The 16,819-nt window shown below is 43.9% G+C and overlaps 1 protein-coding gene across 10 annotated transcripts in view; it reads right to left on the bottom strand.

The window, feature by feature from the left end:
* Positions 1-375: 375 nt before the first annotated feature.
* Positions 376-16,819, bottom strand: part of LOC148009881 (uncharacterized) — an 83,020-nt gene continuing 66,576 nt past the window's right edge. For 2 of the 10 annotated variants that reach the window (XM_087672292.1, XM_087672295.1), the window contains 5 exons: positions 2,174-2,284; positions 2,001-2,071; positions 1,672-1,929; positions 1,489-1,582; positions 377-1,406 (listed from right to left, as the gene is read on the bottom strand). In XM_087672292.1, coding sequence (XP_087528418.1) covers positions 1,086-1,406; positions 1,489-1,582; positions 1,672-1,929; positions 2,001-2,071; positions 2,174-2,284 — 855 coding nt within the window. In that variant the 3' untranslated portion in view covers positions 377-1,085. Of the gene's footprint in view, positions 1,407-1,488; positions 1,583-1,671; positions 1,930-2,000; positions 2,072-2,173; positions 2,285-16,819 lie in introns of all 10 variants that reach the window. The other 8 variants (XM_087672291.1, XM_087672294.1, XM_087672297.1 and 5 more) reach the window with 6 other exon arrangements.

Genomic DNA, 16,819 nt, shown 5'->3' with positions numbered 1-16,819 from the left:
GTATTATCAATGATTACAAATAGCCAATACATCACCTTTTTGTCCTTTGCATTCCTTTCTTTCCATGCCTTTAATTCATCTGTAGTCCTAGGGTTATTTAACTCTGGCCTTTTTTCTTCACCTAAAACAAACTCGTAAAGGCTTTTTCCAATAAGGATGTTCGTTACACGGAACTTCTATGATGGATAGTTGTTCTTGTCCAACTTTCCAATTATGGGATTTCCACTGTTCTCTGTCATTATCACAAACATGATACAAAACAACAAGCAAGTATTTTGAAACCTTTCACAACAAGTGTACAACAACACATCAAGTAACCTTTTTCACTGATTGCTCAACAATACATGTAAGAGTCAACAGAGATGGCGTCTCTGCAATGTCTAGGTCCATAAACCGCATTTATCCCTTCTTGCCTAGGCACAATCCAAAAGCTTGTGCTCTTTTTGGACCTCATGTGAAGTAATTAGCCTCACATACCTCCTCAAATTGCTTTATGAATTTATAGGGGTCATTCTTTCTCTATACTTACCCACATGTTTGGCAATCAAATGGATTCTTGATTGCTCCTTGGTTTTAGTACCTTTCTAAAAAAGCCAACGATATAGTCAATGATGAATAATGCAACTTGGGTTATTTCCCTTCAGACATATCTTGTTTTAGAGCATCCTTTGTTGACAAAAGATAAAAAAGGGCCCACTTGATAGTAATGTGCATGCCCACAAGCTCAGATTCATGTGTACATGCTGAAACTTTTCATGCCAGGTCAAGATGATATGTTATATGAAGTACTTCCTGGTAACAACATTTTGCCAACTTCCCTCAAAGTGATCCAGAGCATTATAACATATAATGTTCAAACTTGATAACTGAAACAAAGACCTATCTAGTAGTAGAAACAATGTGAAAGAATAATATACAATGCTTGTAGCCTTGATAACATTGGGAATAACTTCTGAACAGGCCATCCCAGGGCAGATACAAATTGTGCATTTTGTAATATACCTTATGACAGAGACAGCTTGTTAACTAACCTGCTTATGCAGAGTTACCTCAAGCTCTTGATGTATTCGGGCTTGCAGGACGAATCACAACTGTAGTTGGATGCTTTGACCTAAGCACCTCTTTTGTAGCTGTGCAGCTAAAAGCACCAACCTTACAACTTCAAGTCCAAAAAATGAAACAATATCAAGATCATCATTTGCCTCTCCATCCGACCCGTCATGACTCACATCGCCAACTCCAGCTCTTGCTAGGGGCGAGCCAATACTGCTCCAGCCCAAATCATTTGCAGGAGCAGAATCATGAAGAGCAACTTTCAGATGCAGTGCTTCAGAAATAACACCATCCACGGCATTTTCTGCAGCTTGAAACGAACTCTCACTTTGTGTGACTGACTCAGCTGCCACCTGTTCAAAAGGATGCCACAGTATCAGTAAAGAAGCCTCACTGACAAAATATATCATGCCTACAGTTATGTAGCTTGCTTACTTTAGCTATTGTAAGACGCAATCGATTAGCTGAATTGCAAAGATGCCGAATACTTGAAAGACTTTCTCGAAGAGAAGCATTCTCAGTCTGTAACCTTTAAAAGGAGAAAACATGAAACATTGAATAGATGGTTCCCCTGATATTGTGGCATATGACATCCACAGTAGCATACAAGAGCTTCACCTGGTTAAGCCAAGTGTTTCAGTCTCTTTGCTTTTACTTGAAGGCCACATGTGACTCAGACTCCTTGATCTCAAGCCTAGCTCTGGACCCCTCAGCCAAAAATGCTTTAAATAGCCTTGCAAGGAGGACTTTTTTCCATTCTCAAATGCCTGTGATGGGAAGTGCTTAACATCCACCGGCGTACAGCCATTGTCCATGATAGAGGCAATCTGTTCACCTGAAAATGTTCGTCTATGCTGCAATGTTTCCTTGAAGCTCCTGCCGAAATCCATGTCAGATGCATTTCCAAAAACACACTTGAAGTACAGACAACAGCATTGTATTCCTACCCTTGCAGCTTTCTGCACTCTTCATGTAGCCGAGCAAGTTCTACAAGAGCATTCACCTTTTCACCTGTTACCTGAGAGAGTTTGATATACATTTGTTTGGAAGGAGCAATTACTTTAAGCCATATACTATTGTACATTTGCAAAAGAACAAACAAATGTGAGACGTTCTCTACCTGCAGGAGCTGCTGCTTAAGGGCAGCAATTTGAGATTCCAGAGCTGAGGTAGTGTTAGCTTCAAAAATATGCCTCTCTTCTTGTTGAGAAAGAAGTAACAAGGCAGACACCTGCAGAATCAAGAAAATGAAAATGTTCTCACATTTCACCTGTTCTCCTTCACTAGAGTGCAAGGAGAAAAATGTTCAATAACCCGGCTCCTAGCCAGGGACTTCAGACAGTTACTAAACCCTTATAGATGATTCGCCTATTAATTCACTAATCAGCTAAAATAAGACCAGGAGACAACCAAATACGAAGTCTCAAATAAGTTGAATGCAATTTACCTATGTGAATCATGGTCATGCCTATTAACAGTTCCAGGGCCCTCTGTTTGGCCTCCCACTTTCAATATGCAAGTTTTAAGCTTCTAAGTTTACCATCATGCATTTCAGACTGAATACTACAGATCTATCTCAGCTGGTAAAATGCTCAAGCTCAATAGTCTCTGAAATACATTTGGCTCTACCTTTAACCATAGTGTTGCAAACCCATCTTATTCAAGCACAACCAATTTCAAATATAAATCTGAGTCCTACTCTCAATACTGGATCATTGAAAACTGATGAGAAACAATTCAGAACTTTGGCTATAAGTTTCATTTGTAAACAGTGCATACTTAATAAGAAATGGCCAATAAGTCTGTTGATAGAAAATTGAAATCGCAAGGTTTGTTTTGCAAGAAACAAGAACGTAGGCTTCACTTGGCTTTTAACATTATGAGTTGTGGTCCAAGGTCTTATCTTCCACTCCCTAAGGTCATCCATATCACTTTGCTGGCACCACTATGCACTTAACTAGAAGGTTTAAAGAATTGACTTAACTCCACAACCTTAAGATAATGGAGGACCTCTGGCCCATCCCTTTTGTTGGAAACTTTCTTATAGAGCCAGGAATCAAACCTAATCTGAACAGTGGAAGACAGGTTTGTCCAAAAGAATGGATTACACGTTCAACATTGTTCCCCCCCCAACCATAAAGGATCCTTGCTATCTAAGACTCTCTATTCAAATGAAGACCTCATCCACTCTACCTAGATAGGTGTTGTTTGGGAGCACAGCAGCTTGAAAAATAATTTTACTTTTTGGGTGTGTTATGTTAGGATTCAGCAATACGCACACCGACATGCACTCACATTGTGAACATCAAGAGAGGAGAGTTGCTGGAAGGTCACATCCACTATGTGAGAATGATAATGAAAGTGCAATCCCTAAGGTACTAAAGTACCACACCCACTGACAACAATCGGGAAAAAACCCTTCTCCAACTAGAAAGAAAAAGTGCCCATGGATAAGGGAGCATTCACACCAAAGCTATGGAGGAACACGATAAGTGTAACAAACCCCTCTTGAGTGAAAGATGTGAACATATACAGGGAATCAGCAGATCAATTTCCAAATGGTAGTAAGCCTAAAGCCTTGCGAAAGGCTTAAACCTCTTTTTAGAGAGCTTCTGTAAACACGTCTACCAAGTTGTCCTGTGTATGGACCTTAGCCAAGTCAATCTTCCCTCCATGGAGCCTCTCTCAGACATATGATAATGTACCTCACTATGCTTAGTGTGAGCATGAAAAACTAAATTCCTCGCAACTACCTGTTAGACCTGGACATTCCCTGGACAGGCACAACTAGTAGGAGCAGCTGGTGCAGCAGGCGTCTAGTGCTGGATGTGTGCCACGTCACAGCTGGTCAGTCGGACAGCTGCTGTCCAGTCAGCTGCATTAATTGCAGCCGACCTGCATTATTTTTCTTTTTTTTCCCAGCCTATTTATAGGCCCTGATTTCAGCAGTCTCTATCAGTTGTTTTCACAGATTTCACACTGCAGCCGTGGAGATTCAGAGCATTGAAGGACTGGCCTATTGGACCCATCTAAAGAGGAGATTTCAACGCGACACAAGGCTGTGTTTTCAGTGTTCAAGTGCGATAGAGAGGGCTAGGCATCAAAACAAGGCTGCGACGAGTGTGGGCGTGCGAGAAAGGAGAAGATTTGCTTAAGCTGCTGCTGGTTTTTGTTGTTAGAGAAGGGAGAAGGCTGTGTTTTGGGCCTTCAAGTGCAGATTTTACATTTTCATCGCCTATAGCAGGTGAAGGAGCGGGACAAGCGAACCATAGCCCTAGCAGGCTGTATTTTCATAGTTAAAGGGGGTTGCTCTTTGTGTTCTCTACAGGCATTATAGGTGAAGACATGCATTATAGGTGAAGATGTCTTTTGAGGCAGAGACAGTTTCAGGCGATCATGGACCGAAAGGTGTCCATCTTACCAGCTCTTCCATCTCAAAAGCTCGATGGCAAGAACTACCGCATCTGGCGGGTCATGATGCTTGCCATCTTGGAGTCCTATGATTTAGCAGAGCTTGTTACGAAGGCTATTCATCGTCCTTCTTCGCGAGACAAGTCCACACTCTCTTCTAGTGAAAAGGTGGAGTTGGCAAAGGCTCAGGCACATTGGGATAAACTCAATGCTCGCATTCGCTCATTTTTATTTCACTCATGTACTACAGTTGTTATCTCTCATATTGAGCATTTGACGATGGCCCAGGAGATATGACTAGAGCTTGATCAGATGTACAATCGGATGACCGTCATGAAGCGAGTTTCTTTGGAAGTGCAGATGCAGACCATAAGTGTCAACAAGTCATCTTTTATGCAAGAGCGTATGAACAAGCTAAACTTCAGATACAGGTTCAAAACACAAGAAAGGTGATCACTTCTGAAGATATGGTGATAACTCTTCTTTCACAGTAATCACCCGCTTCAGTTGTTTTTATTTCACCTTGATTGCTTCAAGGTGGTCTGAGACTCTTCAGTGCAAAGAGTTGGTTCCTATGGTCTTGGACCAAGAGGAGCAACTGAAAGGCACCAATGCTTCGAAATCTGAGGCCTTGGTTGGTCAGTCCTCTCAGAAGAAGGGGAAGGATCAAAAGGAGAAGGACAAATCTAAGAAGTTTGTCAAAATTGTGGCAAAACATGTCAATGGAAGAAGGATTGCCTCGACAAGGAGAAGGAGGAGAAATCTTCAAAGGATTTCGGAGCGATGGCTGCTTCCTCATCACCTGCTTTCCTCCATTTGGAGGTGGTTGAGGATTCCACCCTGACGGATTTTGATGTTGTGTCAACGGTCCCATTCACTCAGGAGTGGATTGTTGACAATGGTGCCTCCCGGCACATGACTCCTTCAACAGGTGTTGCTCATTTTCAGCCTTCCCATGGTCAGATTCTCATTGGTGATAGTTCGTCTATTCCTATTCAAGGATAGGGCAACATGCATCTTATTCCAGATAGACGTGATGGTGCCCATGCATCATATGTATTTTATGTGCCGGCTTTGAGGTATCATCTTCTAGCAGTACATAAGATTTGTGCCCTCGGTCTTTTGGTCGAATTTGATGTGGATTCTTTTCGAATTCTTGATCGAGCATCAAGACAAGTTCTTTCTTCAGGTTATGAGGAGAATGGAATCTACAAGTTGTGGTCTTCTTCTTCCTTGACTTCTCTTCTTCTTACCTCTCAAACTCAATCCGAGCTTTGGCATGCTCGGTTTCTTGATCGAGCATCGAGACAAGTTCTTTTTTCAAGTTATCAAGAGAATGGAGTCTACAAGCTACGGTCTTCTTCTTCCTTGACTTCTCTTCTTCTTACCTCTCAAACTCAATCCGAGCTTTGGCATGCTCGGTTTGGCCACCTCAATTATGATTACCTTCGAAAGGAGTCTAAGGACCAGTTTGTTCAAGGTTTGCTAGATATTGTGGTGAGCCAGCAGCCTTGTGTATCCTGCATCCAGGGGAAGTTGACTCGTGATGTTGTTCCTAGTGAGGCTTTGAGGCGGTCTTCAGCACCCTTGGAGCTTGTTTCTACTAATCTTTGTGGACCGATGAGGACGGAGTTATTGGGAATAAAGGCCCTCATGCCTTTTAAATGTGCTCGGGTGTGAACACACCCTTAGCACTTGTACTTTCATATATATATATCTATCTAAAAACCTAAACTGGTACACTCGTGATTGTATCCACAAATCGTGCACACTCTCTAATCTGCTCTCTCTCTCTCTCTCTGTCTCGCCACTGCTAATGAACACTGACTGTCTCGATCTTCGTGCCTCCCAGTCACTACAAATTGGTATCAGAGCGAACAAGAGACAGCTCAGGTGTGCACGCGTCTCAAGATAGTCAACAAGCATGCATAGGCTTAGCAACAAGCGCATGTCAATGTCCAGCAGGTATAGGAGAGGCAGTCGACAGAGCAGCAGGCGGCGTTTCAGGAGTCGCACGAGTGGCACACATTCTCGATGGGTAGCAAACTGTAGGCGACAATCAGGGCGTGCGACAGTCAGGGCAATTTGAGGCACTGACAACAGACGCGGCACGGTCCAGTGGGCGTAATGGGCAGCTGTAGACGCAACGGACCAGCGGGGCTCACGAGACGAACAGGACTAGCTAACGAAACGGTGGGCACTGACGAACGACCACGCGACTATCAGCATGCGACGAGACGGGTAGGTGACTGGGCGGCGACCTGTACAACGGGTCAACGGACCCGTCGTTCAATATTTTTTTTCTCTTCAAATTTCTTTTTTTAAAATTCCCCTACCAAGGGTTCACGCGTGGAGGCACACCTTCAAATTTTCGTGTAATCTAAGCCCAAAAATGACGCCTCTAAGCCTACAAACACAAGACGAGGAGATGTCATTTGGAGCAGGGAGACTGTCGTCGAAGGGTGAGGAGCCTCTGAATCTGCAAATGCAAGGATGAAGAGTGGTACCTACAAGCAAGGAGATAGCTGATGAAGCCTGCGTCTGCAAACGCAAGCTTGATGAGGTGACACTAGCTGCTGGAGTGACGTCAGAAGGGTGGGAAGCAGTCAGGGACCAAACGCAAGGTGCAACTGCCTCTAATGAAGGTGACGCCTGAGAGATACCAGATGGTGAGGAACCTCCTTGGCAACCAAATGCAAGAAGGTGGAGCTGCCAAAGGGTGGAGGATGACGCCAAAGAGTGTGGATTCCAAACGCAAGGTGTAGGAGCATAGAAGATGTTGTCTCCAACAATGGAGAATGGACACCAACTGAAGAGGAGCACACTACCACCATAGACGTAGCCAACTGGAGATGAAGGCTGGCGCCAAGAGAGTGTGGAGATGGTGGTAGGAGAGGAGAAAGAGAGATGATGGGAGAGAGAGTGTGTCAGAAGACTGACGAAGAGAGAGTGGGAGTGACGGACTGAAGGATCAGCCGTGAGGAATGAATGAGAGAGTGGCCTATAAATAGGCACAGTCAATCTAGGGTGGCGCCCATTTTTAGGGGGCTACAAACCCTAAACACAAAAACGCAAACTGTGGGTGAAGGGTGAAGGGTTTCTCAACACCCCCTCTCAGGTCCAAAAAGGGTAACAAGAGAAGAGTGAGGTGGAGATGCAATGCTATATGCTAAAGAATGCTCATGCAGCAAGTGCCACTTGGACAATGTCCCTTGTGGGATAAATTGTTCACTTGCCCAAGCGCCCTAGTACAAAGATGATGAAATTGTGCAATGCATAGGAGGAATGTTGGACTTTGTGTGGTGCCGAGAACCATAAGGATATACCCGTACTCAATCTTGGGAGTTGGCCCCATGCTGACCAAGGGACGAAGAAGATCCACCCTGTAATCTAAGAATACCACCTAAAAGGAGACCTTTGAAGATAGTCAAGAGACTGGATGAGCTCTAGAACCCGAAACTCAACCTCGGGAGAGAAGCCACTAGCTCCGTGACTCCATGCTGGAAGAAATACGAAGGCCTAGTCACCAAGTCGTTGCTGGAGATCCAAGGGCCTTGATCTAAGTAGGTCCTCTAAATCCTAGGTATGAGTAGAGGAAATGACTGCTCAAAGGAGAGCCACTCCTCGAAAGTGAAAGGTGGTGATGTGCGAAATGCAATGCATAGGAGGAATATTGGACTTTGTGTGGTGTCGAGAACCATAAGGATATACCCGTACTCGATCTTGGGAGTTGGCTCCATGCTGACCAAGGGACAAAGAAGATCCACCCTGTAATCTGAGAATACCACCTAAAAGGAGACCTTTGAAGATAGTCAAGAGACTAGATGAGCTCTAGAACCCGAAACTCAACCTCGAGAGACAAGCCACTAGCTCCGTGACTCCATGGTGGAAGGAATACGAAGGCCTAATCACCAAGTCATTGCTGGAGATCCAAGGGCCTTGATCTAAGTAGGTCCTCTAAATCCTAGGTATGAGTAGAGGAAATGATTGCTCAAAGGAGAGTCACTCCTTGAAAGTGAAAGGTGGTGGTGTATGAAGAACTTCATGGCACATAGGGTCCCTCTCTGAATCGGAAGGAGTAAAAGTAGAAGCCCCCTCTAAAACCGAAGAACTGGAAGCCCCCTCTAAGGGTGAAGTAAGAAAATCCCCCTCTGAATCCCAATCTAAGAGACAAATGGAATCCCACCACTCATGGCTCACGGACTACGAAGCATCTGATGACGAAGAAAGTGCCGCCGATCGTGCCAAAGAAGATATTTGGGGCTCGGAAGAAGAAGCAAGAAAGCACCCAAAAGTGACCCCTCAAACCTGAGTGGAAGAGGGTGGGGAACAGTCGCAGGCTCTCAAGAGAGTGGACTGTGGAGGAGATGTGGGCCATGGAAGCCACTGTACCCGGAATTGGGTAGGGGAAACCTCCGCACAGTGGGGTATCGCCTCGTAAGGTCTTAGAGCCTCCGTGTGCTCGAAAGGACTTAGTGCGCATCGGTTGCGGCTTATTTCCTTGAGCATAATACTCCGATAGCCGATATAGAACCATCTCTATGGCCTTGGCAACCAAACACGAGAAGGTGGAGCAGTCAGAAGAGTGGAGGATGACGCCAGAGAGTGTGGACTCCAAATGCAAGGTGTAGGAGCACACAAAAGATGCTGTCGCCAATAATGGAGAATGGACGCCAGCTGAAGAGGAGCACACTACCACCATAAACACAGCCAACTAGAGATGAAGGCTGGCGCCAAGAGAGTGTGAAGAAGGTGGTAGGAGAGAAGAGAGAGATGATGAAAGAGAGAGTGTCAGAAGGCTTACGAAGAGAGAGTGGGAGTGACGGACTGAAGGATCAGCCGTAAGGAATGAATGAGAGAGTGGCCAATAAATCGGCACACTTGGTCTAGGGTGGCGCCCCTTTTTGGGGCTGCAAACCCTAAATACAAAACGCAAAAACGTAAAAATGCAAACTGAGGGTGAAGGGTTTCTCAAACAGAGGACTGTGGTTCGCTCCCTCAACAACTATTCTTCACCTTTCAGTGATTACTTTAATAGCCCATTGCCCAGAGGATTGTATTTTGCTTCCTTCACTGTGTAGGCTCCCACACGTGTTGCTACCTAATTCAGACAAGACAATGCAATCATCTTCTGAGCTTTGGCTCCACAATATCAACTTTTCTTCTCATAGTATGATTCAATGCATCATCACCGTGTTCTTCTCATGTTTTTTAGTTTTTCTTCTCTCTCAATGTTTGCCATACAAACTCTGTGTTTCCCTTGCAAATGATGTTGTCTCTTTAGCCTCTTTAGTCATTTTTTAACAATTTGGTCAAAACACTTTTGGTTTAGAGTTAATGGATGCATCCCACATGGTTCTCACAACAGTTATGGTTTAGTTTTGGTCAGTTATGACTTAGTTACGTTGGCTGGAAATTTTAGCTTGTGTTTCGCAATGGCATAGTATGAACAGCAGCAGCTAATCTTCTTTGAAAATGATGCCCTATGTTTTTTATCCAATTCAATATCTATTTTCTTCTATCTCATTGCAAAGCAATTAGGAACATTTGCAAGGATTTGAAGGGGGAGGTCTGATCACAAGGATGTGTATTTTTTATGCTTAATTTTGGCATTATTTAGTTGTGCACATGTGAAGTGCAAGCCAGTTCAGTCACACTAACAGTGGTACTACAATAGGCACCAGCAGCCTCTGTGCAATTCCAACCAGGCAGAGGGGCTTCTACAGCACATGACTGCTCCCAAGAGGTCATCAGCATCAAATGACTTCAGTTTGGGGCAAGTGACAGCCGTTTGGGGCCCACAGATCATCAAGTGACAGCACTTCTGCTGTCCTAAATCAGGGCAGCAGTTGGTACACTAACTTTCCTACGACAGAATTGTGAAATTTCTCTCTCCCCTCAATCAATCCCTCAACATTTCACAGCGCTTTCCAGGTTGGGGTAATGGGCAATTGAAGAAATAGCTGCTGAAACCCTAGTTTACAGAACAAATTAGGGTTTCCACAACCATCATGGGATCCATGCTCAATCACTGAAGACCCAAGTACTCGGCGTAGCAGCTGAAGGCATTAACAGCTGATCCAAGGGGTAACCCATTCTCAAATTATTGTAGCCTGAATGCAAGAGATTAAAGACCCAAACGAAGCCCAAATTGTTGTACAATGAAGGGGCAAATTGTGCCCAAGAAATGCTGATCATTTAATTCAATCATTGTATTGAAGATTGAAGGAGACCAGCCAATATCTCAATGTACCTCAACCTTATTGCAATACAAGATAAAGAAATACCACAAGGGGCACTAGTTGTTGGGGCCAATCGAGTGTCGGCTGTCCAAGATTAAGTGGTAAAGTGTGTATTTTCAAATTTGTGTAATTTAATGCTTGTTGTAATTTGAGTTAAATCAAGTTATCACCACCCTTGCCAAGAAGGAAGGCTGGTTTCAATTCCTGCTGATGGAGGACAATGGCAACCTAGCATTCACTAGATCTTTCAGCGCATCCACACTACTGGGCCAAGCTTGGGAATGGTTTTGAGGTCAAATGTGTTCCATCTACTATCCTTGTTTGGAGATCTCTATTTGAGGTAGCCATTTCTCTTCAACCAAATACTCAAGACATAAAGGCCACACAATCGGAGAGAGGATTTGCTTATCTTGGGAGAGGTCCTCTTCCAAATAGCTTCTAAAATGGGGAGTGGTTTACCTTTCTTGAGCTACCGGCTCACCCACAAAGACAAAGACTTTGCAGCATCAAGGGGGCTAGAGACATGATGGAGAGAAAGAGAGATGATGGTACCCCCAACGTGGAGGATTGACATGGGCACGTCAAGCACAGACTGCACTATTCGTAAAAGTAGACATCCTTCTAGGTGTCTACCATTGGAGAGAGAGTGTGTTTACTTTCTCAGAACAGAAGGACGGTAGACTCAAGAGAGGATATGGATCAATTGGAGTTCACAGGATGCTATCAATAGAGGATTAGGGTTGTGGCTCATTGTGACAAGACGTGGTACCTAGACCCAAACCTTGAGACATGTATGATGGACGGCTAGAGATATTGGGCATACAAGAGGCGGCCTCTTAAGAGACTACATGGGACCTTGGGAGTGGGTATGGAGAGATCCATTTACAAAGACCTAGGGATGTCCTTTTTGGAGGAGATTGGAAGAGAGCTTTAGACCAAGAACGACCTCACTCTTTCTATGGTTACTAGTGCACAAGAGTTTAGCAATTGATACATAGCTTGGCTATGGTAGAGACCATGTTCCTTGTGTTAGATGCAGGGAGCAAGAGGAGACAAAAAGACTACGTTCAGAAAAAAAAATTGCTATCTTAGGAAGACAACTAACTAGAGGAGGACCATGAAAAGAATTTGTACTTTACTTGACATACTGAGCTGAAATTGCCAGATGCTAAGCTGCTCTCCACCTCCACCACCTTTCTCCCCCCCTTCTTGCTTCTTGCCAACCCCGCTGTGCCTTTTACCCCCTTTTTTAGCTGTTTCAGCCGATTCAGGCTGCAAGCTTCTTTAGCTACCACATCCTGCTCCTTCCCTTTGTTTAGCACATATTCACACCACCCATCCCTTGCTCCCACCTTTTGCTGCTCCCACCACCTGTCTGCAGCTCCTTCAACCTCTGGTTCACTGCCCATCCACCACCTGTTTCCCCTCCCACCACCTGTACCTCACTTATTTGCTTGCTATTCCTCCCATCACCTGCAGCTACTGCTCTTTTACTTCTTTCCTCATGGCAGCTTGCTCCTCCACACTCTGCAAGACTCCTCCAACTTATCACCTCAGCTTCATAGTCCTACCCTTGGAGATGGAATCAGTCAGAAAGGTAAGGGAAGAAATGCTGTTCAAGGAACAGTAGCCCAGCAAAATGTAGGAGATAAATGTGGTCTCAAACTTCAACCAAGGCCCTGTTGCAAAAACCCCCGCCCCCCAAAACCCTCTTTCCTCGGCCAATGTTTTCCCAGTATCCATTTCGCAACTGGTATGGAGCTTGCCAACATTGACAAAATGGCTAGCCTCCAGGCATCATATCTTGCCTGCTGGTTGGTGGAAGATCACCCAGCACTTCAGACACTGAAAGTTGCACTTCAAGCATCTCTCAAATGACACCAGCAGGATCATAGCAATAGCAATACACTCCTGGGAAAGGAGTGTTCCATGGTTCAGTTAAGCATTCTGAAGTAGTTTAAGGCAGTATTTCCTACCAGCCCACTAGACATTCAGACCTCAATGGGATTGCTTGATTGCTGAATCAAGGGTAAGGATTACCCCTCACTCAGAAATGGCATTGCCACCACCATCTGCTCCCCACACCTCAATGAGTATTTTACACCCTCTCTCTCCAATATTGGGAACATATTCAGCCATGCCATTCAAAGGGATAGGACCTTTGTTCACACAGTCTCGAAGGGAAGAGCATAGGTCTGGTCTATCCTTAGTCAGTCTCTTCCTTGGGTTGATGATTGATAGTGGATGGTAATTTTAGTATGTAGACTCTGGAGGACAGAAGGTGAAATGCATCAATATCATTAGAGGAGGCAGCTGGGAGGAGTTATTGTTTTTAGACCAAAAGGTGGGATCCTTGGTTCATAGTGGGGTTGTCAGATCCACCAGCTCCCTCCAAGTTTCGAGGGGTGGCATCAAGTACAACCTTTTCCAGGGTAGAACATATTTATGTAGATGACAATACTTTTGACAGATGCTTAGTTGGCATTATCCCTAGGACCAATATTTTCAATCACTTTCTCCCCAATTAATTTTCCTTGAGAGGACTAGAGGGCTCTATTCAAGTGTCAGGATTCCCAAGCACCTTTCTATGATAATCTTAAGAGAGTTTTGGCATTATCCCAAGGACCAAGATTTCAAATCACTTTCTTCCCAGAGTAATTCCCTTTGAGAGGACTAGAGGGCTCTAATCATATGTCCGGATTCCCAAGCACCTTTCTATGATAATGTTAGGGAGTTTATTGCAGAAATTTTGGGGCTAGACCATTCTTGGAAGGTCAGGCAGCTAGAGACTTGGATGAGTGCCCCCAGGAAATCAATTCTCTTCAGGGAGAAAGCCTCGAGGAGGAGAGAGGGCCTTTCGAGGAGAGAGAGAGAGAGAGAGAGAGAGAGAGAGAGAGAGAGAGGGAGAGGGCATTGTTTGTGGTACTTTAGAGAGAGAAGCACACCTAAGGTGTAGATGGGGCGGCTGGGAGGATGCATGATGCCAAAGCAGAAATAGATGCCATGAAGGAAGTTAGGTCAGAGCACAAGTACCATGTGATAGCTACCTATTGGACACAGATAGGACACAGAATTATTAGTGAACCTTACATAGTATAGGGTCCTGACCTCTAGACAAGAAGTAAGAAGACTCAAGAGACCAGACATATCTATAGCCTAGGATCCAAAGGAGGTTGAAAAGGTGGCTACAGATTATTACACGGCCTTACTAGGATTCACAACTAGAACTCCAATCTATGAGACACACAGAAAGAGCATATGGAAAAGCACTAGGACGGTTGTCACTGAGAGCATGAGCTAGCAGTTTATGGCCCCTTCCACAGAGGAGAAGCTTATGAAAGCTTTGGCAGCCTTGCCCTCAAGAAAATGCCCACATGATGACAAATTGGAGAGGCCCTACCTGAGTTATTGGCATATTCTAAAAGTAGGTATTCTCACAACTTTTGTCCAAAAGTTCATTGCATTAGGAGAGATTGCATGAGGGATTGATTTACCTCTCTCCCAAATGCATTGGAGATAGAGTGGAGATCATCTTATCAGATTGTCCCAGGGCCAAAAAGATGTAAAGGAAAGCATTCAATATTGTCTTGCATGGTACAGTTGAGACTTAAATGGTGACTTCTGGGAAAATAGCTTGGATTTAAAGGGGAGCTAGTCTTTTTTGTCTTCGATAGCAGTTGACCAGATTCCACACCAGACTTCTCACAGATAGAGTGGATGAGGAATGTTATCCCATGATTGCTCACTTTGGACAGGGAGATGTAACCATATCATTGCTTTACAAGATAACCATATCATTGCTCTACAAGACACACCTGTAGGACTTGGACAAAGGTCATTCATGTGCTCTGAGGAAGGTGAGAGAGACCAAAGGGTGACTCTAAGGGCATGACGAGAATGAGAATTTTTTTTTCTTTGTAATCAGGATTCCACACATTCTTCCACATTGAGGCACATATGGTTTGATATTACACATTACACCTTGCCTGATTGATTCTTCACTTATCACTTTGTATCACACCATCTTGTATCCTTGATGTATCATTCGAGTCCTAGACAGCACTTCCCTAGTATTTTTACCTCATCGTAGTTTCATTAATAGATTTATCTTTCCACTGGGGGGGAAAAAGACTAGATGAGAATCAATCATCTTCCAATCAGGGCTTTGGGCACTTCCCACCTTAGTGCCTTCTCCTTGTCTCTCTATTGTCTTTGTTTACAATTCAGTTTTAGACATTGTTGATTATGAAGTATTATGCTTAGCCTAGATGCACAATGCTCGACTTGTTTGATCACCAAGATTAACATGCTTTCCTCTACTTCACTCTTCTCATGAGAGGTAATGTCTAGAAAGTATACCCGTTTTCACATCATTATGGCATTGCCTTGTTCTACGGACTGTATTACTCTAAGAGGCCCTAATTATTCAAATTAGGAGTTTTCTATTTCAGCTTGATTTTTAAGTGAAGCTCTTTGGCATGAGGTCTCCAGAAGTCCTGAGCCTAGGCCTATGAAGCCTGAGAGTTCAAACTAGTGGACCACCCAGAGGAATGAAGAAGAATTTACTCAGTGTACTGTAACACGAAGAAGCTCTTTCCAATTTATAGGCAAATTTTTCACTACCTCAAGATGTGCTAGCAACTGCCAGCTGAGATTGCTTGTTTGCTGAATTAAAGCATGCAGAAAAATCTTCACTATTAACAGCCAGCATTTTTTCTCACAGTTCCAGCAAGGCAAGTGAATGCAGACTTTCCCCATGCCAGTTTACGTCACCCATTATCAAATACTCTCTTTGGAATCTGCAATTTCTGTTAAGTAGCTGAGTGGTTAAATGCCCACTAAGCTTTCTTCTGAGTTTGATATGGCTGCCAAGCTATTGAGGTGTAAGGCACTGGTTTTGACACCCACCTTTGATGGTTTGTGATGTCTTCCTGTAAGAAGAAGAAGAAGAAGGAGAAGTAGAACAAAAGTAGGTCCATTACTTCTCTTGTGGCTAGAGAGAGCATATCCACAAGGAGTGCTCAAAGAAGTCAAGTAAAGGGATTACCATCTTCTACTGCACACATGACACGATTTGAGGGACATTGCTTAGACTAGAGCAAAAATACGCATGTAATAGTTTCAGGTCCATGGTGGACTTTGGCATCACAAAGTTTCAACACCTAATTTTCATAGGGGGCATCTTGGAGCATGCTGATGCTCCGGGACGAGGAGTCTATTTCATGACTGGCTCACTAGTAGTTGGTGTGATTGGCAATAATCAACATTTCTTCCTTCACTATGTTTCATGTTCATGGGGCATGGAATAACTGGTTTGGAGATTTTAGGAGTATCACATTACTTTGGTGTGTTACTTTCAGAGATGCATCTAGTAAAATGCACTTTGTTGAAATATCCATGGTGCATCTCGGGTGATATTTTGCTCTTGCTTGCCATGTGATCTCACCTATGATTTGCAAGAGGGTCTATGCAGTTATCATTTGGACCTACCATGTGTACACTTACATCCCACTTGATGTAACTCTATTATTAAAAATTGGTGCATGCCTCACAATAGTGCCTATTAGATAGAGGGGTGGGGCATGAGACACATATGGCATTTCATTGTACCACTGCTTTGCACATGTAAGAAAGAGAGGAGATTTGAGCACATTCCACATAGCTATCCTAGTCATGTTCACTGTACCTCATTGATCATTGCTAGAGGGTCCCTTTTCCTGTCCACTGTTTCTCTTACATGTTATCGTGTTCTTGTTCTTGTGCTTCTGTCTGAGAGTGAGAAGTCCACACTCCCATCTATTAGGTACAAGATTAATCCAAATGGCTTAGGGTCAACAATTTAATTATTCATCCTAAAAATAGCACACCCATTGACTGGACTACCTGCATTGTGGATTCATGCATCTGCATTCATACAAGACATCCTTGACATTTTTCTTTAGGTGCTATCTTTGAAACAGGATGTTGCCTAAATTTTTCTTTTTTGTTATCCATGGAGCTCCACAAGAATGTTAAGGTTGCAAAATTTTGTCTATAATGACTTCCCAGGGAGTGGGCTCCACTCAGACTGTTATTTCCTGCTAAATTTGCAAGTTAGCACACCTTCTTTCTAG

This window comes from Lygodium microphyllum, chromosome 30 (genome assembly GCF_053477565.2).
Source record: "Lygodium microphyllum isolate KBCC chromosome 30, Lygodium_microphyllum_v1.1.10, whole genome shotgun sequence".
Lineage (NCBI taxonomy): Eukaryota > Viridiplantae > Streptophyta > Polypodiopsida > Schizaeales > Lygodiaceae > Lygodium > Lygodium microphyllum.
The sequence above is the reverse complement of the archived record's forward strand: the minus strand, read 5'-3'. Positions and strand labels throughout refer to the sequence as shown.